This window comes from Adiantum capillus-veneris, chromosome 15 (assembly GCF_014529385.1).
Source record: "Adiantum capillus-veneris isolate H3 chromosome 15, ASM1452938v2, whole genome shotgun sequence".
Taxonomy (NCBI): domain Eukaryota; kingdom Viridiplantae; phylum Streptophyta; class Polypodiopsida; order Polypodiales; family Pteridaceae; genus Adiantum; species Adiantum capillus-veneris.
Window position 1 is genome coordinate 59,176,140 of NC_140945.1, and position 25,007 is coordinate 59,201,146.

Below are 25,007 nucleotides of genomic sequence, written 5' to 3' on the forward strand. Positions count from 1 at the left end.
TCTCACCAACTCTGCCAGAAAGTGTGCCAGGCTTATTTTGATCATTCATACAATCGTCAAAGTACATCTTGCGAGTATTAAGGGACTACCACTAGTATTTAGGGACGACTACTAAAGATCCATTCCTTAGAACAAGAGAATCAGTTGTTCTAAAGTATGGGTCTGAATGAATTTCTTAATCATAAACAACCTACCCATCCAAGCGTCGAACTTTTACACAGCTATCAAGGGCAGTCCATTCAAGTATAGTACAATGAATGAATAGAATGCACGCTATAGTACAACACAGGCTTCTTCAACTCTGCTTCTTCGTCTTGTAGCTTTTCTCGACCGAATCAAAAGCAAGTTTCGAATTGTGGAGAAATTGGTCCCACATAGCTCCACCTTCCTCTTTGTTGGAAGTAGGAATGTCATTGTGATTTGCGGGATAAAGCTGGTCCCATGATCCAGAAGATCTTTTGTCTCTGCAAAAAGTAGTTAGAAGCTCAATTTCAATCAAGAAACACCAAGGTTTCCAATATATTCAACAAGGTGAGAATTCACAATGGCCTACATGTAAAGAGGATCCCATAGTGGCCTACATATACATAAGAAGATGCCTAGTTAATGCCCCTCTTACAACAAAAGAAAAAAAAAAAGGTCTTCCGTCATTCGCTTGCCGTGTGGCACTAATCGACAAGTTTGATCCAACCGTCATCAATTGCTCTCAAGAGTTTCATGCTTTACTAAGGCCTTATGTAGGCCAAAGAGGAGATATGTAGTATGTGATTTGACACAGAGACACACATGCCCACTGATACTGATGCTCACACACAAGATGCAAAAGCTTCGAAGTTAATGTAGCCTGCTACAGTGTCACTTTCACAGGACACAGTTAGTACAGTTGGTCTAGGCTGGTTCACACTGGACGGACTCTCTGGCCTAGGGAGTGACACGTGGCAAGGTACCGACGGTGGTCTAGTGGACCTCGTGGCCAGGTCACCACATGGCTGACATTTATGAGCCGTTGGTGGCTCTTCATGGTGGTGCATATGAGTAGTAGCAGTTGGTGATCGTTATCATCTTCTTCACCTTTGGTTCACCATCGTCGTCGAGAGCAGTGAGTCTATACTTCAGAGCACGTCTTCACCATCCCTGCACATCTGAGCCTCGACACCCCCATTGTACCTGTGAGTCCTGGGCTGGAACTAAGTGTGCCACGCCATAGTTGTATCAGTCTTTGAGATAGTCGAGTCATATGTTCTGGTCTGCTGTTGTGTCTTTGTGAGCTCTGTTGATGTCTATTGTTTCCTTTCTGTTCAGTCTGTTTGAGTGAGATTGTCACGCACATTGCACTCAGTACAACCCACTGTAGAGAGCACGACACATTATCCACGCTAAAGGTGCTCTCATTTTGGCGATCACGGTGGGACCTCAACTGAAATCTCACTCTGTGAGGTGCAAATCTTGAAGCTAGTTGGGTCTATCCAGCTTCGCCTACCTTGCCTAGCTTTGCCGACCTTGCCTTGCATTGTTCTCCTCTCGCCTGGTCCAATTGGTCTAGTCCTCTCTCGCCTTGGTCCAACCTGCCCTCGTCTCTGGTCTAGACCTCCTCGACCCTGGTCTAGTCCTCCTCGTCCCTGGTCCAGCCTGGTCTAGTCACTTGCCTGGTCTAGACCCTGGTCTAGTCCTCCTCGTCCTTGGTTCAGCCTGGTCTAGTCACTTGCCTGGTCTAGTAGAGTCTAGACCAGTCTTCAGCCAGTTCAAGGTTTTCTTGCCCAAAGCTTGGTTGGTTTGGTGGTCGCTGCATGACCCATACAAGGCAGTCAGTCAAGCGTCAAAGCGCACTCCTGAGTCCTCTGAAGTACTACAATAGAAGACGACCCTTGGAACCTGTTAGAAGTCCATCAACCTCATCACCCATACCTCCACATACGGCATCACCCATTCCTCCCTCCGGTTCCACATCTTCCAGATCACCTTCTCCAGTGAAGCTCTCTCCTATTTTGCTACAGCACGCTACTGAGTAACAGGCTCAGCAAGGGGCCATGGAGCCATTGGCTAGCGTTTTGGCTAAGGTAAACATAAGTTCCCTACATTCAAAGGTCTCTCTTCAGAAGATGCTGACGACCATGCAAGGAGGTTTGTATCTCTTTGTAGGGGTCGTGGTCTTAACAGGGAAGATGCTTATTTGGTACTCTTTCCATCCACCTTGGATGGCTTAGCAGACAAATGGTACAACCAGTTTGCAGAGAACCATTTTGCAACTTGGGCAGCCTTAAGACAGCAGTTCTGTGCAGCTTTCAGGGCAGGTGACTACCAGGAGAAGGTGTTGGATGAGTTGGCCAACATGGTGCTCCAGCCAGAGGAGACTTTTGTAGAACTTATGACGAAAACCAAGTCTCTGGTTGCCAAGCTTCCCCAACAACCAAATGAATTTATGGTTAAGTGGGTAGAGAAGGCGCTTCCCAAAAGTTCTCAGCAAAAACTACGAGAGAATCTCCGACCCGACGCCACTCTCGAAGAGTTCATCGCAGCTGCTATGAGGATAGAGGGGGCTAGGAAGCTGTTCACCAACCCCCCTCACATAGAGACCCCCTCTGTGTTTTTGGAAAGTCCTTCTGATCCTTTAACTTCTTTACGCAGGGAACCGGAAGCCCTAAAGTTACAGCGAGCTCTTCAAGAGGAGAGGTCCTTCTCTCTTAGACAAGAGAAGCCTCCACATCACGAGGCATTGGAACAGATTAAGCGCGAGCTAGAAGAGCTCAAGTGTCGGCAAGAGACTAAGGCTACGGTTTGGTGTAGCTCATGCCGCTCTCCAGGGCACCCTCCACAGGAATGCCCCCTTCGGGTTTACTGCCACTTCTGTGAAAAATCTGGACATGAGGATAAGGATTGTTACTACCTCAAGGGATTGCGACAAATACAGCAAAATCTTGGTCCTTCTCTTCAGCAAGGGCCAACACCTGCATCCAACATGGTTTCTACCTGTGGCCATCCACACCATATGCCACCTTTGCTGACAGCCCCTCCTATGCAAGGTATGCAGAGCACTTTTCCCTCTCAGAGCTTTTATAATACCCATGCTCCCTCATCTCCTCAAAGCTTCTATGTGTCCACCTCCAACTCAATGCACCAGGAGCAAGGACCACCTCGCACTTCGACTCGCCCCTTGAATCGGCCCGTATTGTGCTACAGATGCGGGGAATATGGGCATTACCAAAGCAAATGCCCCCTGCCAGAAGGGTCTTCTCCCTGCCGTCATTGCCCCGAAACGAAGGATCACTACAGTAAGGATTGCCATAAAATTCGTGCATCCACGGCTTCAAACCCAAGTCAAAGCCAGAATGAGTTTGCCTTTCCCAAGCTCAATTTGATAGCAGTTAGCACTGTTTCTCAGCCGCCCCCTTCTACCCACATGGTTACCCCTCAAAATAAGCCGCCGCAGTTGGCAGAGGAGCCATTGGGCGTCCTCACCCGGGCCCAGAGAGCCGATCTCAGTCTTAGCATTCCATCAAGTTCAACTCCCCCACACATTCTCACACCAGTGAATGCCCTGTCTGCAGCAGCTGTTAACAAGCAATCCCCCAGTGCCATGAAAGAATCCAAATCTTTGCTCTCCGATATTGATGAAGCTTTCTTGGAAGCAGTTTCCGATCTGCAGAAGATTAAGATACCAAAGGAACAACAGGTAGAAAAAGAGAAGCTTATAGCAGAGACAGTCTTGAAGAACACTTTCCAACAAGTGTCCCTTTAAGACATGTTGCGGCTAGATGCAAATTTTAGAAGTGACACCCTTGCTGTTATTCAGTCACTTTATCCTGGAGCAGGTCCTAGTGGCGGGCACCTCCCACTGCGACCATCAAAGTCCTATATGATATCTAATCCCGCTGCTCCACTCACTGATTATAGAAGCCCTCGCCTGACAGTGTCTGTTTTAGGTCGGCAATTCTCAGGAGTGATAGTGGATGGTGAATCTCGCATCAACCTGATGCCCGAGTTCACTATGTTAGCTCTAGGTCTACAGCCTACTCGCCCTGCTCCCTTCACAGTTACATTGGCCGATCAACGAACAGTATACCTAGTGGGCATCGTGGACAATGTGCCTCTGCAGGTACAAAACTTTACTTTTAACTTGGATTTTGTGGTGGTTCGTCTTTGTAATAGACTTGGACACTCCAAGTCAAGAGTCAACCACGACAACACCAAATAACCACTTCAAAACAATTCACAGATCACAATAGAGTTGCACTGGCCCGGCGGAGTTCTGTGCCTAGAGATATTGGCCCCAAAGACTGGCGTCCCTTTCAGTATTTCTTTTTGTATTAATCAATCATCAAAGTACAAGAGAGCGGTTAGGGTTTCACTCTCAGACTCTGCGTCCAGATGCTCTGAGAAGTAAGGCTCTCACCACTAATTTAAAGATTACAAGGGATGCCCAAAAGCAGAGCCCCAAAAGCTTCAAATCAAAAGCAATTGCTCTCTCTCTCTCTCACAGAGAGTCAAAACTTGAAAGCAAAAGCATTCTCTCTCTTTCTCATATTGTAGAGAAAAAGCAAAATTTGCGTCGCTCATCATTTTTCTTTTTTTCTTTTTTCTTTTTTTTTTAATAGCCTCCGTGATTTCCGGAAATTAGGGTTTTTGGCAGAAATTAGGGTTTCTGTTGTCCGCCACGTCATCACTTCGTGACATACCCCCCTCTTGAAAGCATTGTAATCGACCGCGATTACGCCTGCAAAACCGACAAAAGCCATAAACCGTCTTAGCAGACACTGACTGTTAGTACCTACGTACTAGGAACACACATCTAGCACATGTACAAAATCGACAGTCACATCACACGACATCACAGGACATCACCAGACATCGCAGGACACCACATGACATTCAACATTCATTCGGATCTTAGACCATGATTTATCGGCAATGTAGCTAGCAATCACATCTAGGTCCAATCGGGACCTCATCGATGTCCGATTGACTAACCCCTATTGCAACCATGTCTATTCGAGATCAATCAGACCTAAAATGCTGCAGTCATTTCGGCTATCAGTTCCTGCACTCACAAGAAGTCAATCAGTATCATTATCAGGAATTCCATTTCATAAAGTCATCCAACAGAATACTATCACCTCTCAGTATCCCTGAAGCTCAAAGAGACATCAGTGACTTTAGTATCAAAATCAAGGCATCTGTTGACAAGGGAGCAGAGTGACTCCCCTCTTGTGCATCCCACTGCACCAGATCTCCGGCCAAGCTGAATTCTCGGTTCCGTTTGGAGTAGACTATGCTAAACCAAAACATCAAGGTAAAGTTTCACAATCCGAGGAGTATCTGCTAGGTCCTCCTCCTCCATCCACTTCGCATCAAATGCAGGAAAGTTCTTGAACTTAACCAAGAACCGCCTTCGGACTTTACCTTTCTTCGTATCGTTATGTGCCAAAATCTGTTCAGGAACAAGGATCTCCTCGTTTTCTTCCACTTCGGGTTGCTCATCAGGCTCCCCATCATCAGGCACATCACCCTTAACAGGTTTCAAGAGACTCACATGCAATGCATTGTGAATCCTCCAAGTATCTGGGAGTTTCAATCTGAAGGAGGAATCATTTATCTTGTCAGTGATCTGGAAAGATCCGTAGTATCGCATACTAAGCTTTGGAAAAAGACTCTCCTTTCCCTTTTTCTTTTGTAGGCATGCCTTCTCAAAACATAAGAGCACCCAATCAACCTCCTTCAATTTCAAGTCGCGACGATGGCAATCCGCTGCCTTTATCCATCGTTCTTGAGACTCCTACAAAGTCTCGCAAACCTTGGCAAAAGCCGTATCTAAATCTCGCGAATATTCATCCGCTTCAAATATCTAATCTTTCGTGCTCAGGAAGGATGGAACCTTCGCAACACTTTCAACAATCTCACATGGCGTCTTCCCCGTCGAAGAGTGTATCGTGTTATTGTAGGCAAATTCCACCAAAGGTAAGTTCTTTTCCCATTGAGTCTTCTAATCCCAGATACAAGACTTCAATAAATCTAAAACCACTGAATGGGCAATCTCAGATTGCCCGTCAGTCTGCAAGTGGAACGCTGACGAGAACTGCAACCGCGTGCCAATGTTCTCCCAAATTGCCTTCCAAAACAAACTCATAAATCCGGGGTCTCTGTCGGAGACAATCGTCTCAGACGTGCCATGTAATCGGAAAATCATCGTAATCATTCTGTGTAATCGGGAGATCAAAAATGAAATCCATTTCAATACTTTCCTAGGGGCGGGTGGGTATGGGTAAAAGGGTGTAACAATCTCTGTGTCTTATGCCTGTCAAACTTGACCTTCTGACATATTGCGCACAACTCTTCCACGTCCTTTTTTTGAGTCACGGCCAAAAGAAGTATCTCTCTACCCCTTTCATGGTGGTAGCAATGCCGCAGTGACCCGTAAAAGGTGGCCACTGGCATTCAGTCATAACCTTTTTCTCTCAACGGCTGTGTAACGCACAACATAGTCTTTTTCATCAAGTAGCCTTCCCGAAGGGAGTATCCAGCTACTGTCTCCCCATCCCGTATCCGTGTGAAAATATCTGCAAAATTTGTATCTGTGGCATACTAATCGACCATATCCTCGAAGCTCCTATGATGTATCGCGGAAACAGCCAGGATCAACGGTTTCTGAGACAAAGCATCTGCCACCACATTCTTCTATCTCTGCACATGGACAATCTGGAAGTGGAACTGTGACAAGATGTTCGCCCACCGCATCTACTTTTCCGAAAGCTACTTCTGTGACAAGAAGTAGCGCAAAATCTGATGGTCTGTAAAGACAGTAAAATCCGCTCTGAGTAGGTAATGCTTCCACTGAGTAAGAGCATGGATAACCGCCAAAAGCTATTTCTCATACATCTGTGCTGTCATCTCCGGCCTAGAGAACAAACGGCTCTCGTAAGCTATGACATGGCCTTCTTGCATCAAGACCGTACCCAGTCTACGACCACAAGCATCACAATATACTTCAAATGACTTCTGCAAGTCCGGCAAAGTCAAAATAGGTCCCGTAGTCAATTTCTCTTTCAATGTCCGAAAGGCAGTCACCTCTGTGGGTCCCCACGAAAAAGGTACTCCTTTCTGTGTCAAGGTATGCAAAGGGGAAGCAACCTCTGCAAACTTTCGTATGAACCGCTTGTAGTACAAACACAGTCCCAAGAAGCTTCTAACTTCATGGACATTCCTCAAATCGGGCCAATCACGGATAGTCTCTATCTTGGCCGAGTCCATTTGCACTCCTGCTGCTGCTGACACAATGTGTCCCAAAAAGTGTATCTCTGGTAGGAAAAATTCACTTTTCTTTGCATTAATCACTATAGTGTGATCTCGTAATGCCTGAAAGACATGAAGCAGATGATCTCTGTGTTCTGCCTCATTCTTGGAGAAAACAATGATGTCATCAAAGAAAGTGCCAACAAATAGCCTGTATTCTCGAAAAATCCTGTCCATCATCCGGTTAAATGTCGCAGGAGCATTGGTTAAGCCAAAAGGCATCACCAAAAACTCATTTAAATAACCCAAAAGTCGTCCGAAAAGCTGTCTTGTAGACATCTCCTGGCGCTATCCTGATCTGATGATATCCACTCTTCAAGTCAATCCTGCTAAAGCACGAGGATCCCTGTAACCTGTCGAGTATATCATCGATCCTAGGAGTCGGAAATCTGTTCTTGATGGTGATTTCGTTGAGAGTGCTATAATCGATGCACGTTCTCTAAGATCCGTCTTTCTTCAAAACCAACAACACTGGAGAGCAATACGGTGAAGTACTAGGCTGGACAAGATCCTTTTCCAAGAGGTCTTTCACTTGGTTCATAATCTTTTCATTCTGTACTCGACTCACACGGTAAGGTGGCCGATTCGGTGGCGTGCTTCTAGGTATCAGATCAATGGTTTGATCTTCAGGCCCTCTGAAAAGCAATCGGTATGAGTGTGGAGAAAAATCTTGGCGTTCTTTTGATCAGGTCAAAACATATTCAACCTTTATCCATCGTTCAGTTCTCTCCCAAAAGAATGAGTAAGAAACTGAAGTTGATCAAGTACAATCTCTAAGCCCTTCATTTATCAAAGTCGCTTTCTCGGCACGGTAGTCAACCACGGCGTAGTTCTTGTGGTACCAAGAAATCCTTAGTAGAACGTCACTCGCGTGCCCTGAACACCCTTGTCATTGCAAACGAAGTTTTCCAATGCTCGGTGTAATGGCAACATCCCATCCGGGTGCCAGTCGAACTACCTCCGCCTGTGGCGTCAGTCTGTCGGCGGGCGTAATTCCAAATCGAGCCGGCAATTCCAAGTGAAAAGAAGTTGGCCTTGGCTCCTTCAAAAGAGCTTCCTGATCCTTCACTTTGCCCCAAAAGAAGCAAAGTTTGTACTTTCATTCATTAGATTCGGTGCAGGTCCCACGCCATGTGGTACCAGTTCTGCTTTTCTATCTGCCTTTTCTGCCACACTTCTCAGCTGCTCTCGAACTCTCAAGCCTGTCGTCGTCTTTATCATTCTGTTCTTTCTGTGCCTTTTTAGGGCACTTCGCGGAGATATGTCCATGTTCCCCGCATCCAAAGCACTTTCCCTCTCTGATGAAGCGAGCTCTCTCCTCAGGAGTAAGCTTGGGTCGTGCATCCTTTTTCTCTCGGTTGCTCTTTTTTCTTTCTACTTTCATTCCCAGAAGTCTGTTCCGCTCGTTGTGTCATGGCTTTAGCTGTGGGGTAGGTCAAACTGCCAGAGTCAATGGCAAAGCCTCGCTTCGCATGACTCATCAACTCCTAAATAGAAGCTGACTTCTATTCCAAGCAGTGATCTCGGATCTCTGTAGGTAAACCCAAGGTAAACCGTTCAATATGTTCTCTGAACAAGATCTTCTTGAATGAAGAGGCGGGTAGAAAAGAGCTCCAGAATCTTCAATGATTGTATCTTTCTTGGTCATCCGAAGATGGTTCTTGCGTCAACCAAGAAGAAATAAAAAGCTTTTCAAATTTCAGCCATTTAACTCGCGCACTCTTGTTTAAAAGAAGCGTGGACCACCAAGTACGAGCATTCCCCTTAAGGTAAGAGGTAGCTCTCTGAATCTTGGAGTGCTCTGAATAGCGTCCTCCCGCGAAAGCAATGTCAAACTGCTGTATAAAAGACAAAGCCTTCGAAGCATCTGAGTATCCTGAAAAGTATCAAACTTGATCGAGTGGCCACCTTCCTTAAACTCTCGGACTTTCTTGCTTTCATCTTCAAGAAAGTCATATTGATTGGCTTTGTAAAAATTCTTCTTGTTCGCATAAAAGTTTCCATGATCAGAATCTGAGATGTCTGTAGACAAGTCCTCAGTAGAACTATCAGTCTCTGGGCGAGATGTAGCCTTCTTCTTGCCCTTTCCGAAGCTTTGTTTCTTGCTTCTCTTTTTACCTTTTCTGTCTTCTTCGCTCGAATCTGAAGAGCTAGAAGAACTGTCAGAAGAAGAAGACGAAGAAGAACTGGGTACCCTTCAAATCGAACACGCTTCTTCTGTTTCTTTGCCTTGTCAAAAGTCGACTGACGACCCAAATAACCTGGAAAGTCAGTGCTTTTCTTCTACTTTTGGCCGTGCTTTTTGGCTTTCTTTTGCGCGTCAAAAAGCTGAGCAATCCGTGCATCAACCACATTCTCCAGTTCCTTCTCCGTATATTTTCTTGGAGGCAGAAGGTTTCTTGAGAGCGGGTTTCGGGAGTGGTGTTGTGGTTCTCTGCCACTCCATCTGTACCTCTTCCAAAGAGGTCTGGTTCATATATTTTGCCATCTTCGGGTCCTTGGCAAAATTGAGCATCATCTTTGTTGCATCGCCGATCAACTAGCGACGCTCCATCTCTCGCCGCTCCGCCTAAGTAGGCCAAGACGGGCCATACTCTCTGCCGGAATCTACATTGTGATCCTTGCCCGCATCTCCAGATGCAGAGGGAGTCGATTGATCATTGCCTGAAGCCATAGGTGCCGCGGAGAAAAAATTCGGGGATCGGATTCCCCGTGGAAGAGAAATCGGCCGTGCTCTGATACCACTATAACAGACTTGGACACTCCAAGTCAAGAATCAACCGCAACAGCACCAAATAACCACTTCAAAACAATTCACGAATCACAATAGATTTGCATTGACCCGGCGGAGTTCCGTGCCTAGAGATATTGGCCCTAAAGACTGGCGCCCCTTTCGGTATTTCTTTTTATATTAATCAATCATCAAAGTACAAGAGAGCGGTTAGGGTTTCACTCTCAGACTCTGCGTCCAGATGCTTTGAAAAGTGAGGCCCTCACCACTAATTTAAAGATTACAAGGGATGCCCAAAAGCAGAGCCCCAAAAGTTTCAAATCAAAAGCAATTGCTCTCTCTCTCTCTCACAGAGAGTAAAAACTTGAAAGCAAAAGCATTCTCTCTCTCTTTCTCATATTGTAGAGAAAAAGCAAAATTTGCGTCGCTCATCATTTTCCTTTTTTTTTTTTTTTGCCTCCGCGATTTTCGAAAATTAGGGTTTCTGGCAGAAATTAGGATTTGCAAGAATTTTAGGATTTCTGGCAAAAATTAGGGTTTTTGCTATCCGCCACGTCATCACTTTGTGACAGTCTTCCCCAGGTTGAGGGCGGATTTTCCTTGCTTATTGGAAGACCATGGCTGTGACACACTAAAGCACTCCACGATTGGGGAAACGATGCAATGTGGATACATACTTCTGGCTCCCCGATGCAACTGATTCTCTTAGAAGGAGGTATGGATCCAGTGGTGCAGCAAGTTTCTTTGTCAATGGAAACCAACCCTGAACATGAACAACCTACTCCACCTGACGGGTCGGATGAGGATCTGTTGGAATGGTTGGATGCTACCAAGTCTATGCCTTGTTATGGAGTCTCTATTCACTGTTTGCCTGAAGGTAAACCCTTTTCAAATGTTTCCATAGTTACGAAACTTAATGAGCCACCTGAGCCTTTGAAGAAGCAGAGAAGCAGGAAGAAATCTCCTCTACAGGAGTTCAGTCCCCCTCAAACATCAACCCCTTTGGTGTCTCTTTCTTCTTCGACCAGAAGAAAGCTCTCCTCTGTGTCTAGCAAACTCCTTTCTCAGAGCCCGTCCTGTAAGATGATTTCCAAGATCTTGATAGCTGTCTTGCTCATGATAGCGGTCTGCTCCTTACTTGTACCTATCTACCCTTACCCCCTCGACCTTACCCACAATCAGAATGCCCACATCCTTCGGGTTCACAGTTGTGGCAAAGAGATCATCAAGAGCGCCTAACATTGTTGTTCCCATCATCTACATGAGAGTCACCAAAACAATAGAGAGCGGGCACTAATGTTCTCCCCTGCTGCTGTAGGCTCCTGGCAGCAGGCCCTCCATTGGTGCTGGCTCCTACAGAATCCTCCCTTGGTGCCGGTTCCTGCATTCTGTTGTTCAGCAGATGAAATTGTCGCTTTCCACAGGGACAAGCATGATGATCGCTTGTCTATCCCCCTCGCCACCTACCCACTCGCTCTCGCCCCCTCACCTACCCACTTGCCCTAGTCCCTCCCCCTCGCCCCTAGTCCCTCCACCTCACCCCCTACCCCTCGCCCTACCCTCCCCCTCGACGCCCGCACTACCCCTAGCCATAGTCCTACTCCCTTGCCTCCTACCCCCTTTCCCCCTCGCCTCGCCCTAGTCCCTCCCCCTCACCCCCTCGCCCTCGCCCTCGCCCTCGCCCTCGCCCTAGTTCCTTTCCCCTCTCCCCCTCGCCCTAGTCTCTTCCCCTCACCCCCTCGCCCCTACCCTCCCTTGCCCAACCCCTCAACTTCCCCTCACCCCTACCCTCCCCCTCGCCCCTACCCACCCTCTCCCTTCCCCTCGCCCCTACCCACCCCCTCTCCCCTACCCACCGCCTCGCCCCTACCCTCCCCCTCACTCCCTCTCGCCCCTACCCACCCCCTCTCGCCCCTACCTACCCTCTCCCTTCCCCTCGCCCCTACCCACCCCCTCTCGCCCCTACCCTCCCCCTCGCCCCTACCCACCCTCTCCCTTCCCCTCGCCCTTACCCTCCCCCTACTCGCCCCTACCCACCCCCTCTCTACCCTCGCCCCTATCTAGCCCCCCAACCACCCCTTTCCCCCTCGCCCCTACCTAGTCTCTCCTCCCCCTCCCTCACCCCTACCTAGCTACCTAGTGAGCATATCACTTTGCTGTCGTGGAGCCTCATCTTGTTCTAGTTGGGATTCTTGGACTATGCAATCATATTGGGTTCTTGCCTATTCAAAGGCTTAAGGCGTTGCAAGCAGGACAATGTTTTACTCCACTTTTGAGGCATGTAAGGTCATGGTTGGGCCTAGCACCTGCTTCAAGAAATGTACGGATGCAACACCTAGTGGTTTTCTTTCACAATTTTTTCAGTATTCCTCTCACCGAGAGGGTGAGCGGTCTTGTGGCGGGCAACCTGTAGCCTGCTGTAACCGGCCCGTAGGGCGGTAGGCGTTGGCTTTCACCCGAAATTCTTTACTTTAGACACACACACACAGAGCACTTTGCAAAGAGAACCTGCGACGAGAATTAACACTTAATCACACACACGGCTCGAAAGCTAGAATGCTCCGAGTAGACGCCGACAACCTGTAGGCCCCAAAATTGGCGCCCCTTTCGGTATTTCTTTATTCTTTAGGAGGGTAAATTACAAGGTAAGGTCCTGAGAATCCTTCACGTGTATCCACCTAGATACCATTTGATTTGACCAAATTTCGGCAACATAACAGCCCCAAAACTTGCGCGAAACCAATTCCCCTGCTGGAACTCGCTTGCACTGTCGTATACCCTCTGATTCCTGTCCAAAAACAGTAAATTCAGCACGCTGTATTTACTGGTTTTTGCCCTGTTTTCAGCCCCAAACAGTCCCCTAACTGTCCTCTGCCAGTGGGGCACGATTCCCAATGGTCCTGGCGTCCGTATCGCTGAAAAACAGTGAATTTACAGCACATACACAGCGCTGATTTTGCACCTGTACGGTGAGGTTATGACCCTCACCAGTGCCTGCTTTGGAGCAGCAGCTAGCTACCCCTGTTCCTGCTCAAGGAGGCTCTTGCCTCAGCACAAAAGCATGAACCCACACAACTGTACATCAGTCAAATGAGGAGCCCTCTTGTGGGGCATCACATAACTGCACGTAGGGGAGAGAGAGAGCAGTGTGTAGTGTGCAGGGCATCACTCCTAGTACCACACTGTACATGAGAGGGAAAGGAAGCACTCCATAGCTCTTAACCTGTGACAAAAGCTGAAATGAGGCCTCTCCCACCATAAAAATCAGCGCCCATTTTTCTGCAAGAGGAAAGTTCACGAAAATGTGACACTTGGCGCATTTTCAAGCATTTTCCCGTTTCGGGTTCGCCGCTTAAAAATATCCCAACCGACGAGTCAGTTGACTTCACGGCAGAGTTATCAAGAGTTCCCCTAGTCATACCGGAGATAATGACGCGAACACATTTCACGGCCCAAAATAGCAGTTCCCTAAATTTTAGGAGATGCTTCCGTTGGGCTCCCACTGGTCTTCTGACCATCTATCCTCATTGGGACCGCATCCAAAAGTGCAATGTGGCCCAATTGTCGGATACTTTTTGTTGGTAGTCCCACCTTGACTTTACGCCTTAATTGAGTTCACTTCCTAATATCCACCAACTTGCTAAGTGCGACGGGGGGACCTATATGATCTTGCTCTGAGCCTAGACATCCTCTTACCATACGAATTCCAGTGCCGACCACTTCCCGTCTGCGGGTGAATCTACCGTTCACATTGGCCATACAATGTCCGACCGTTTGCTACTTCAAAAAGAGGGTCTTAAACAAATAAAATAAACCCCATTGGAAAGAAACCAACAACCAAGGTTAGCAGTTGCCACATCTCTGTGACATGGTTAATAACTGCCACGTCCTCATGACATACCCCTCTCTTGAAATCGCAAACGTCCTCGATTGCATACCATAAATACACGCCACTGATGATCTTGTGCTATTAACACTCTTTTATCATCGCATGTATCCGCAAGAAAGGTCGTAACATACATAGATACAAATGACTTAATGAGGCCTTCATACTTTTGCCATTTCCATCTATGGCACTGAATTCATATGTACATTTGATGTACTAGCTTTATCATTACCCCTCCTTTGCACACGTTGGGTTGGGACATAAGTAGGCTGTAACCCAAAGGCTTCAAGGTAAAGCTGCAATACATTTGGTGACTCTAACAGTTCATGCTCTTCCATCCACTTTGCATCCATAGGCGGATAGTTCTTGAACTTCACCAAATAACGTCTTGCAACTTGTCCTTTAACTTTTCTGTCCTTATGTGCCAAAACTTGCTCAGGTACCAGGATCTCATCAAGTTCCTCAACTTCTGGCTGATCCTCAACTGGCATATCTTCTGGCACATCACCCACGAAGGGTCTTAGAAGACTCACGTGAAATGCATTATGAATCTTCCACGCATCAGGCAATTTCAGCCTGTAAGCCACATCGCTGATCTTGTCAAGCACTTGAAAAGGCCCATAGTATCGCATGCTGATCTTAGGAAACAGCCGTTCCTTGCCCTTCATCTTCTTTAACCTTGCCTTTTCGAACCTTAAGAGAACCCAATCACCAGGTGATAGTAACAATTCACGACGGTGACGATCAGCAGCCTTTTTTTGTTTTGCTTGAGTCTTCTCCAAGGCAACTTTAATCTTCTTATACATCTCATCCATGTTCTCAACATATCGATCTGCCTCGAAGATCTTGTCCTTTGTGTGCAAAATGGGAGAAACCTTTTTGACGCCTTCAACAATTTCAAAAGGTGCTTTGCCAGTAGATGAATGCAACGTATTATTGTACGCATACTCAAGCATAGGCAAATACTGTTCCCACTTGCCCTTATTATCTGACACATAGCATTTCAACAGATCTAAGACAGTAGAATTGGCCTCTTCTGACTGTCCATCAGTTTGTGGATGAAACGAAGACGAGAACTTGAGCGTAATACCCATGTTCTCAAACAATCCTCTCCTGAACAAACTGGTCATGCGAGGATCACGATCACTGATAATCGATTGTGGCATACCATGGTACTTAAACACATTGTACATGAACAAGCGTGCCATCTGATCAGATTTTATCTTCTTCCTGACAGGGATAAAATGGGCTTGCTTGCTGAACCTGCAGATAATGGTCCATATACCATCATTCCCTGTTGGCGTCCTTGGAAGATCAAAGATAAAGTCCATAGCAATGCTTTCCCATGGCTTATCCGGAATCGGCAGTGTTTGTAACAACCCTGGTGCCTTTTGCCTGTCAAACTTGACCTTTTGGCAAACTATGCATGCTCGCACAAAGGCATCCACATCTCTCCTCAAGGTAGGCCAATAGAAGAACGTCTCTACCGCTTTAACTGTTGCATCAATGCCACGATGCCCTGCATACGGTGGGACATGACTCTCTTCCATGACCTTATGTCACAGTGGCCTAGTGACACAAAGTCTGCCATGCATCATCATAAAACCATCTCTGAGGAGGTAGTGCTCATGATGTTGCCCCTCTTGTAACTGTTCAAAGATCCTAGCAAAATCTTCATCAACAGTATACTGTTCCTTCATGTCATCTAACTCATGATAATAAGGAATTGACACAGCTGAAATTTGTGGCTTTCTTGATAACGCATCAGCCACAACATTCTTCTTGCCTTCCACATGCATAATCTGGAAGTGGAACATGGAAAGAATGTTTGCCTATCTCATATGCTTTTCGGATAACTTTGACTGTGTCAAGAAGTATCGCAAGGTCTGATGATCTGTTTGGACAACAAAATCAGCACCTAAGAGGTAGTGCTTCCAGCTAGAAAGCGCATGAATCACGGCCAAGAGCTCTTTCTCATAGACTTGCATAGTCCTCTCTGGCCCTTGCAAAATTCGGCTTTCATAGGCTACTACCCGTCCATCTTGCATTAGCACTGCTCCGATGCTACTGCCACACGCGTCACACTGGACCACAAATGACTTCCTAAGATCTGGCAAAACAATAACTGGATCTGAAGTCAACTTTTCCTTTTAAGAGACTAAAAGCTGAAATCTCTTTTTGGGTCCATCTGAAAGTGACCTCTTTCTTTTGCAATGCGTGAAGAGGCGATGCTATCTCTGCAAAATTTCTGATAAACCTTCTATAGTAAGAACACAATCCTAAGAAGCTCCTGACATCGTGCACAGTCTTCAAGTCTGGCCATGTCTTGATAGCTTCGACCTTTGCGGGATCCATTCTAACACCATCCTTTGAGACTATGTGGCCCAGAAAGTGGATCTCTTCGAGGAAGAATTCACTTTTCTTAGGATTGACAAGTAACCTGTGACTGCGCAGCTCTTCGAACACAATGGTCAAGTGACGCCTATGCTCCTCTTCATTCTTCGAATACACAATCATGTCATCGAAGAATGTTCCAACAAACTGTTGATGCGAGCGGAAAATCCGGTCCATCATTCTGTTGAACGTGGCAAGAGCATTTGTTAGCCCAAACGGCATCACTAGAAACTCATAAAGACCAAATGTAGTTCTAAACGCAGTCTTGTGCACATCCTCTGGGCTTATACGAATCTGATGGTACCCACTCTTAAGGTCTTTCCTGCTGAAAATTGCAGCACCCTCTAAACGATCGAGAATATCATCAATGCGAGGAATAGGAAACCTATTCTTGATGGTATTCTTATTCAACGCACGGTAATCAATACACATGCGCCATGAGCCATCCTTCTTCTGCACTAGGAGCACTGGGGAGCAAAAAGGTGAAGAACTAGGCTGAATCAGCCCCTTCTCTAATAACTCCTCAACCTAGCCCATAATCTCTTTCTGCTACGCCGCACTAACCCTGTAGGGAGGTCTATTTGGTGGGCTACACCCTGGCACCAAATCTATCCGATGGTCCTCAGGTCTCTCTGGCGGCAATTGCGACGGTAATGAATCAGAAAAACAGTCACTAAACTTTTGCAAAAATGCTGACCTTTCTTTATCTAACACAGATAAATTTGACTGATCATTATCTGAGACATCACGTGCAAAAATCAGGTACACAGAAAGATGATTCTTTATTACAGAAGTGATAGCAGAAGGAGATACAATAGGGACTGACTCTCCTTTAAGCTTTACATCCAAGATGTGAGTTTTGCCCCTATGCTGTACAGTGATCTTTTTGTTGTAGGCATCCAAGACTCCATGCACTCGGAACATCCACGGGATCCCCAACAAGGCGTCACAACCTTCCAGCGGCATGATGTAAAACTCTTCAGTGTCCACATACGACTGAATATGCAGACGCAGTTTTCCAATGATGGGAGTAACACACTCTGAGTGGCCAGGACATGCCAACCCTGCCTCTGCGGTGTACCCCATCTCTTCAGCTCTGATGCCCAGCTTCATAGCTAACTCTGGTGAGATAAAGTTGGCTTTGGCACCTGGATCAAAGAAGATGAGTGCCGTCTGATCCCTAACTTTACCCCATGCCCTGCATAACTCACTGGCATCTGTGCTGGGCCTGTCACCCACCATGTCTGGCACTAAACCTGCCGTGGGTTTAGGCTTCTTGCCTTTCTGGTCTTCTTTATCCTCTGAGTCAGCTGGCCTTTTCCTTTGTGGACAATTTATAGAAATATGACCAGGCTGCTCGCATATAAAGCATTTGTTCTCAGCCATTAGGACCTTCTTTTCCCCGAGCGACTTGCGCACAAAAGGCTTCCTTTTCTGTTTCTTTGCCTGCGCTCTAAAAGTCCCAACTGAATCCTTGTCTTTGGTGGCCTGTTCTGACCCCTGTGACGCATCAGGAGCCGTTTTCACAAAGGGCTTCTTCGCTGAATTTTTATTTTGCTGCCCTCCTTTATCACTGCTCGGAAATCCACTGTCCTCTCCTTTCAACAGGACAAGACCAGTGTTCGCAACTTCCATAAGCTGAGTAAGGGTAGCCACTCTGTTCTTTGTACAGTAATCACGAAGCCCTTTAGGCAACCCACAACAATACTTCTCTATCTGCTCTGTCAGTGGCACAAATCTGTAGGAGGTCACTGAGAGTAACGCTTTACAAAACCTCCTATTGTACTCCAGCAAGCTCTTGCACGAAGCTGAAGTAAGCTGGTGCCAATCTGTCAGGACATCGGCTTCAAATTCATTTGATAGCCAAGCAGATGCAAACATTTGCTTGAAGTAAACCCAAGTGGCGGGTGCCTGTCCTTGCATTAACAATGTCGTCCACCATGTAAGCGCATTGTCCTTTAAGAAAGTGGCAGCTTTCTTGACCTTCGAGGCCTGTGTAAAATTCCCTCCCGCATAAGCTGTATCAAACTGCTGGAGGAAAGTGAGTGCCTTTGTCTTGTCCTCGAAACCACTGAAGGTACTGAACTTTACTGCTGCACCACCTTCTTTGTAAGCCTTCGGCTTCTCTAGTGCCCCCAAGTTGTCATACGGAATGGTTTGCAACATGGGCACTGTACTAGGCATGATCGGCACGTCTTGGCCATTCACATTTTGCGTCAGAGGTGCAATATCTGGCTGCTGTCCAGAAAAACCAGCCATGCCAAAATGACCCTGTGGCACCCCAAACTGGCCCTGGTTGCCGTGGAAATCTTGCTGCATGCCGATAGTACCATACATGGGGTTTGGCATGATGCCTTGCATACCCCCGAACACTGTTCCTGGCATGTACGGCTGACTTCCAGACGCATAACCAGCCATACTTTGGAACACTGATCCACCCCCGAAATACCCAGGATGTACCGTGGGTGGTGGAAAAACTGAGTGCATAGCCTGGTATCCAGCTCCCTGTCCATTCAAGACAGCATGCTGGCTCTGAAAGGTGGCGGGCTGAACTGGCATAACCTGTGGAATAGGCGTTCTAGCCACCTGTTCAAGCACGGGAGGAACCTGCTTTGGAGCCCCCGACTCCGCAACATGCGAGTGTTCCCTTTCCTCCTGCGCCTCATGAAGTACCTAGGCTTGAGCTTCAACAAGCTCCGTACGCGGCGTAGGTTGCCTATTTTGCTGTTGCACTGGTGGCGCTTGCAAGAATTCCATAAACCTCGGATTTTGCACCAGCTGCGAAAAGACATTCACCACGGCAACTAACTGAGTCTTAAACGCATCATCCTCAAGTTGCCCTGTCACAAAGCCCTGTACTACTGGAGGGACATTCACGTTGACGGGAGGTACAGACTGACATGGCCGTGAGCTCTCGCCAATCTCAAAAACCATAGGAATCTCCTGCCTGACCTTTGAAGAGGAACCCTCTTCCATAATTCCCTTCCCCTTGTCGGCCATAGTGTAATCCCCGCGTTCTTGCACTGTGTGTCTTTACCCTGAACAATCCAGGCTCACTCTTCGAGGAGAAAGTGATTGATGTCCCGGCAACGGAACCATGTAACCGGCCCGTAGGGCGGTAGGCGTTGGCTTTCACCCGAAATTCTTTACTTTAGACACACACACAGAGCACTTTGCAAAGAGAACCTGCGACGAGAATTAACACTTAATCACACACACGGCTCGAAAGCTAGAATGCTCCGAGTAGACGCCGGCAACCTGTAGGCCCCAAAATTGGCGCCCCTTTCGGTATTTCTTTATTCTTTAGGAGGGTAAATTACAAGGTAAGGTCCTGGGAATCCTTCACGTGTATCCACCTAGATACCATTTGATTTGGCCAAATTTCGGCAGCATAACAGCCCCAAAACTTGCGCGAAACCAATTCCCCTGCTGGAACTCGCTTGCACTGTCGTATACCCTCTGATTCCTGTCCAAAAACAGTAAATTCAGCACGCTGTATTTACTGGTTTTTGCCCTGTTTTCAGCCCCAAACAGTCCCCTAATTGTCCTCTGCCAGTGGGGCACGATTCCCAATGGTCCTGGCGTTCGAATGGCTGAAAAACAGTGAATTTACAGCGCATACACAACGCTGATTTTGCACCTGTACGGTGAGGTTATGACCCTTACCAGTGCCTGCTTTGGAGCAGCAGCTAGCTACCCCTGTTCCTGCTCAAGGAGGCTCTTGCCTCAGCACAAAAGCATGAACCACACAACTGTACATCAGTCAAATGAGGAGCCCTCTTGTGGGGCATCACATAACTGCACGTAGGGGAGAGAGAGAGCAGTGTGTAGTGTGCAGGGCATCACTCCTAGCACCACACTGTACATGAGAGGGAAAGGAAGCACTCCATAGCTCTTAACCTGTGACAAAAGCTGAAATGAGGCCTCTCCCACCATAAAAATCAGCGCCCATTTTTCTGCAAGAGGAAAGTTCACGAAAATGTGACACTTGGCGCATTTTCAAGCATTTTCCCGTTTCGGGTTCGCCGCTTAAAAATATCCCAACCGACGCGTCAGTTGACTTCGCGGCAGAGTTATAAAGTGTTCCCCTAGTCATACCGGAGGTAATGACGCGAACACATTTCACGGCCCAAAATAGCAGTTCCCTAAATTTTAGGAGATGCTTCCGTTGGGCTCCCACTGGTCTTCTGACCATCTATCCTCATTGGGACCGCATCCAAAAGTGCAATGTGGCCAACTGTCGGATACTTTTTGTTGGTAGTCCCACCTTGACTTTACGCCTTAATTGAGTTCACTTCCTAGTATCCACCAACTTGCTAAGTGCGACGGGGGGACCTATATGATCTTGCTCTGAGCCTAGACATCCTCTTACCATACGAATTCCAGTGCCGACCACTTCCCGTCTGCGGGTGAATCTACCGTTCACATTGGCCATACAATGTCCGACCGTTTGCTACTTCAAAAAGAGGGTCTTAAACAAATAAAATAAACCCCATTGGAAAGAAACTAACAACCAAGGTTAGCAGTTGCCACATCTCTGTGACATGGTTAATAACTGCCACGTCCTCGTGACACCTGCTACAGTGTCACTTTCACAGGACACAGTTAGTACAGTTGGTCTAGGCTGGTTCGCACTGGACGGACCCTCTGGCCTAGGGAGTGACACGTGGCAGGGTACCGACGGTGGTCTAGTGGACCTCGTGGCCAGGTCACCACATGGCTGACATTTATGAGCCGTTGGTGGCTCTTCATGGTGATACATATGAGTAGTAGCAATTGGTGATCGTTATCATCTTCTTCACCTTTGGTCCAGCATCGTCGTCGAGAGCAGTGAGTCTATACACAGAGCACGTCTTCACCATCCTTGCACATCTGAGCCTCAACACCCCCATTGTACGTGTGAGTCCTGGGCTGGAGCTGAGTGTGCTGCCACGCCAGAGTTGTATCAATCTTTGAGATAGTCGAGTCATATGTTCTGGTCTTATGTTTTGGTCTGCTGTTGTGTCTTTGTGAGCTCTGTTGATGTCTATTGTTTCCTTTCTGTTCAGTTTGTTTGAGTGAGATTGTCACGCACATTGCACTGAGGACCACCCACTGTAGAGAGCACGACACATTATCCGCGCTACAGTTAAATCTGACCTTAAGAGCTACTCAACGAGTATTAATGACAAGTGCCTCCATGATTGAGATACGATATCAAAGCCATGAGAGTTCATGACAAACAGCCCAACATCTAGATTCTGTAACATATCCTAAATGTCACAACAATGAGAGAAAAACACAAATCCGCTCTCATAGCTAAAAATTTTCGTAGGCAAATCCCGGGAATTGGCATTTTTTCGGGGTCTCTGTTCCATGTGGCTGTTGTAACTATGTCATCACAAGGAATGGCAATTTCTATTTCCACATTCCCATTTTGGGTTCCATGCGACTATTTCTTTCCACATTCCACATTCCCATTTTGGGTTCTATGTGACTATGAGAAGTTGAAACTCATTTTGTTAAGTGGTTTTTGGACCAATTTTGGTTTAAGGTTTCATGGTTGCTCAAGTGAGAATGGGTTTCTTGGCTATTAACATGACATGTAGCAAAACACCCAAGTTTTAATGGAATGGAAATGGACAATGTGTAGCATACCTTGTAACATTGAGGCCTGGTAAATTACAATGTTCGCCATTCTCATCAAATGCACAACCTTTGCCAAGACCATAGCCAAAGCCCATCCCCACACCAAAACCAGCACCAAATCCTAATCCAAACTGCATGCCAGGCACACCGAACCCGAACCCTGCACCTGTACAAACCAACAAAATGATAAGCATACATCTACATCATACTTATCTTCATACGCATATGTTTCACCATGCACATGTTTGCAAACGTTGTAGTACGTCATTTTGAAATCCATGTTTGCCTGGTTCCTTGCATGCGCTTACGTGTGGTATATACAGACAAAAGCATGATATAAAATTTCATATTCTAGCTCAGACACATCAATGGCAGCCTGGATTTTGGGCCCAGAGCTGCTACAGATATAATCTTTTGCTCCAAATCTGCAATTTTTGTTTCTTTCGATGTTTTAAGTCTGACTGTTTGAAGATAAATGGAAATTTCATGCATGTTGTCATGTTTCTCCATACCCTTTTTTATGTCATATGAAAACTGGTGTGATTTTTGAGGGGTCCTAATCATTACTTTTTCCATACTTTCATACCCATATGCGTATGCCATTTGATTGGTGCTAGAAAAAACTATGATCTACATTGCCACAAAATGCAAAGAGAACGTGATGGTATATAATCAAACAGAAGAAGACACTCCTTTTCTGCTCTTTAAGGACATTGGGCCTGATTCTTTTTTTCCTCCACAAGCCCCCCCAACACAAACAAGAGGGAATGCCAACCTGGCAATATTTTACCTAGTTTTTTGGATATTTTTGAAACTGGCCCCCACTTTCTCTGTAGTGTCTATACTACATGAAAATGTTACTAATCACTGTCAAAATCCACATGGAAGGCAAGACCACAAGTGGTATTTGTGCAGTATTAGAACTTCCTTGAGAGTGATACAAGGTGGGCACAAATGCCCTCGTACCAAGGCCACACTCCCCTTCAAACTCTTGTAAGAAACACTTCTTATTTCCCCAATAGTAGTAAAACCATGTGTGGTACTCATATCAAAACCAAGGTGAAGAGTCACAATTGCCTACATAACAAGAAGAGAAAGCACGTCTGTAATCCACTACTCAACGCTCTTCTTTATTAAAAATAGAAAATCAGATGTAACTCTCTCTCTCATAGTGGCCTACATATACAAAGGACAATGCTTAATTGATGCCACTCTGAAAAAAAATAGAAAGAAAGAAAGAAAAAATCCTTCATGAAGTTAATCATGTGGCACAAATCTACAAGCTGTATTGAACAGTCCATAATTGCTCCCAAGAGTTCTATGCTTTACTAAGGCCTAATGTAGGCCAAAAACAAAACAAAAAACAAATACAGTAACCATAAGTCTTTCAATGTATAATTGTTAGGAAAGACTGGATAAAGCTGTATAGTCCTTATATTTGCAACTCACGGAACTCGCTCTGAAAGAAGACCCAAAAAAGCCATCGGATATGATAAAAAGTTGAAAAGAAAATCATAAATTATCAGTAAAATCATACCTATGGAGAAGTTCTCATCGTGAAATTTGAAGTGTATATAAAGGCCCAAGTTTATCCTCAGAAAAACCTTAAGTGAAAAATAATGAAAGACCAACCACATCTCAAGTTCAAATGAATGTCATTGGCAGCAGGGTGTAAATCAAGAGAGTCATATCCATCAGCAAACTGCACATAAGACTATGCAACATGTGAGCGAATAAAATATCACTAAGATCAGACACCAGGCAATGCAATGGAAATGCACAAACTAGCACAACACACACTGGGCAATGGAATGCAAATGCACCATAGTCACATAATCATAAGGAAACTCCGTTTTTGAGCCTATCGGTTCGGAAACGGAGTTTCCAAAGACACCCATTCCTTATTTCCTTAGTACCGTTTCTTGTCGAATTTCTGGAGGTTACAGATAAAATATAACAATAAGTTCAGTCTTAAATGGCCTTGCCGGTCTCATTTCTGTTTCTCATTCCATGTAACTATGAGATTCAGAAATTTGTACAACACACACAAACAAATGTTGCCTTGTAAACTTTCAGACAAGGAAAAGAGACAAAGGAAAACATCCGCAATCCCAAAACCAAAACCCCAACACCAACATTATTTGCAAACACAAGTAAATAGGAATTGAATCAGCACAAATCTCACAATTTGAACCGATTAAGCCACAACATCCTGACCCTAATTCAAGGGGGGGATGAATTTAACAAGAGACTAACCTCCAATCAGACCAAATCCAATGCCGAATCCAAATCCCACACCCACCCCGAAGCCGGGTCCAAGCCTGCCCAAATCAGCAGAGAACATGCAAGGAAGCTTCCACAAGAGCCACAGAAGCTTAGAGAACAGAATCCATGCCCAAGAGCCCTCCAGTAAAACATGCTCTCTGTTGTGTTTATCAAGTTTCTCAATTGTTTCTGATAAAACATTCTTCTGATTCTCCGGCAAGGTCTCCATTAAATCTGTCAAAGATGCTCACAAAAACAATTGCCGATTGACCTTGTTGTTGGGCTATGGAAGCTTGACGAAAACTGGGCTGCTAATACCATGATATCGCGCCTCGTCACAGAAGGGGCCTTTTCTCTCCGTCCATGTCTGCTGTTGCGTGGACTAAAGCTTTGTGTGCGGATACGCACATGCAACACGCAGTGGTTGCCAATTTCCAGCAGTACTAAATGCATGTATGCTATCATTTATTTGGCACTTACCCACCTTTAATGCGTATGTGGTCTTGTCGTATTGAGGTCCGTTCACGCAGCACACTCGTCTCAAAAAACCCATTTGCAACTCTCATCAACAGTAATCTTAGTGTGAATCCCACCGGATGGGGCCTCGTCACTAATTGACACCTCCCTAGGGAGGTGGGATCAATGGCCACAATAGGCATCGCGAGGCAGGTGCAATCTGGGCCGTCCGATCGTCGTTTGAACTAGGTGTAAACTAAGAGTGAACTCGGGAGGTATGTGCACCACACCAAATTTGGTGTGAACTCAACGTGAACATGGTGTGAACTAGGGAGGGTATGCACACCATACCAAATTTGGTGT

At 46.2% G+C, this 25,007-nt stretch overlaps 1 protein-coding gene across 1 annotated transcript; it reads right to left on the bottom strand.

The window, feature by feature from the left end:
- On the bottom strand, positions 1 to 24,630 carry LOC147440743 (uncharacterized). Its single transcript, XM_086483581.1, has 3 exons — positions 24,180 to 24,630; positions 21,933 to 22,089; positions 1 to 464 (listed from the first exon to the last, which is right to left on the bottom strand). Exons 1-3 carry the CDS (start codon positions 24,415 to 24,417, stop codon positions 296 to 298), a joined length of 564 nt encoding a protein of 187 aa, XP_086339707.1. The 5' UTR covers positions 24,418 to 24,630; the 3' UTR covers positions 1 to 295.
- Positions 24,631 to 25,007: the final 377 nt, after the last annotated feature.

Excerpts from the sequence above, each read along its gene's own strand:
- LOC147440743 (XM_086483581.1), bottom strand. The coding sequence starts at position 24,417 with ATGGAGACCTTGCCGGAGAATCAGAAGAATGTTTTATCAGAAACAATT. Across the intron at positions 22,090-24,179 it reads TGGATTTGGTCTGATTGGAG|GTGCAGGGTTCGGGTTCGGT; the intron begins GTTAGTCTCTTG and ends TGGTTTGTACAG. Across the intron at positions 465-21,932 it reads CCAGGCCTCAATGTTACAAG|AGACAAAAGATCTTCTGGAT; the intron begins GTATGCTACACA and ends TACTTTTTGCAG.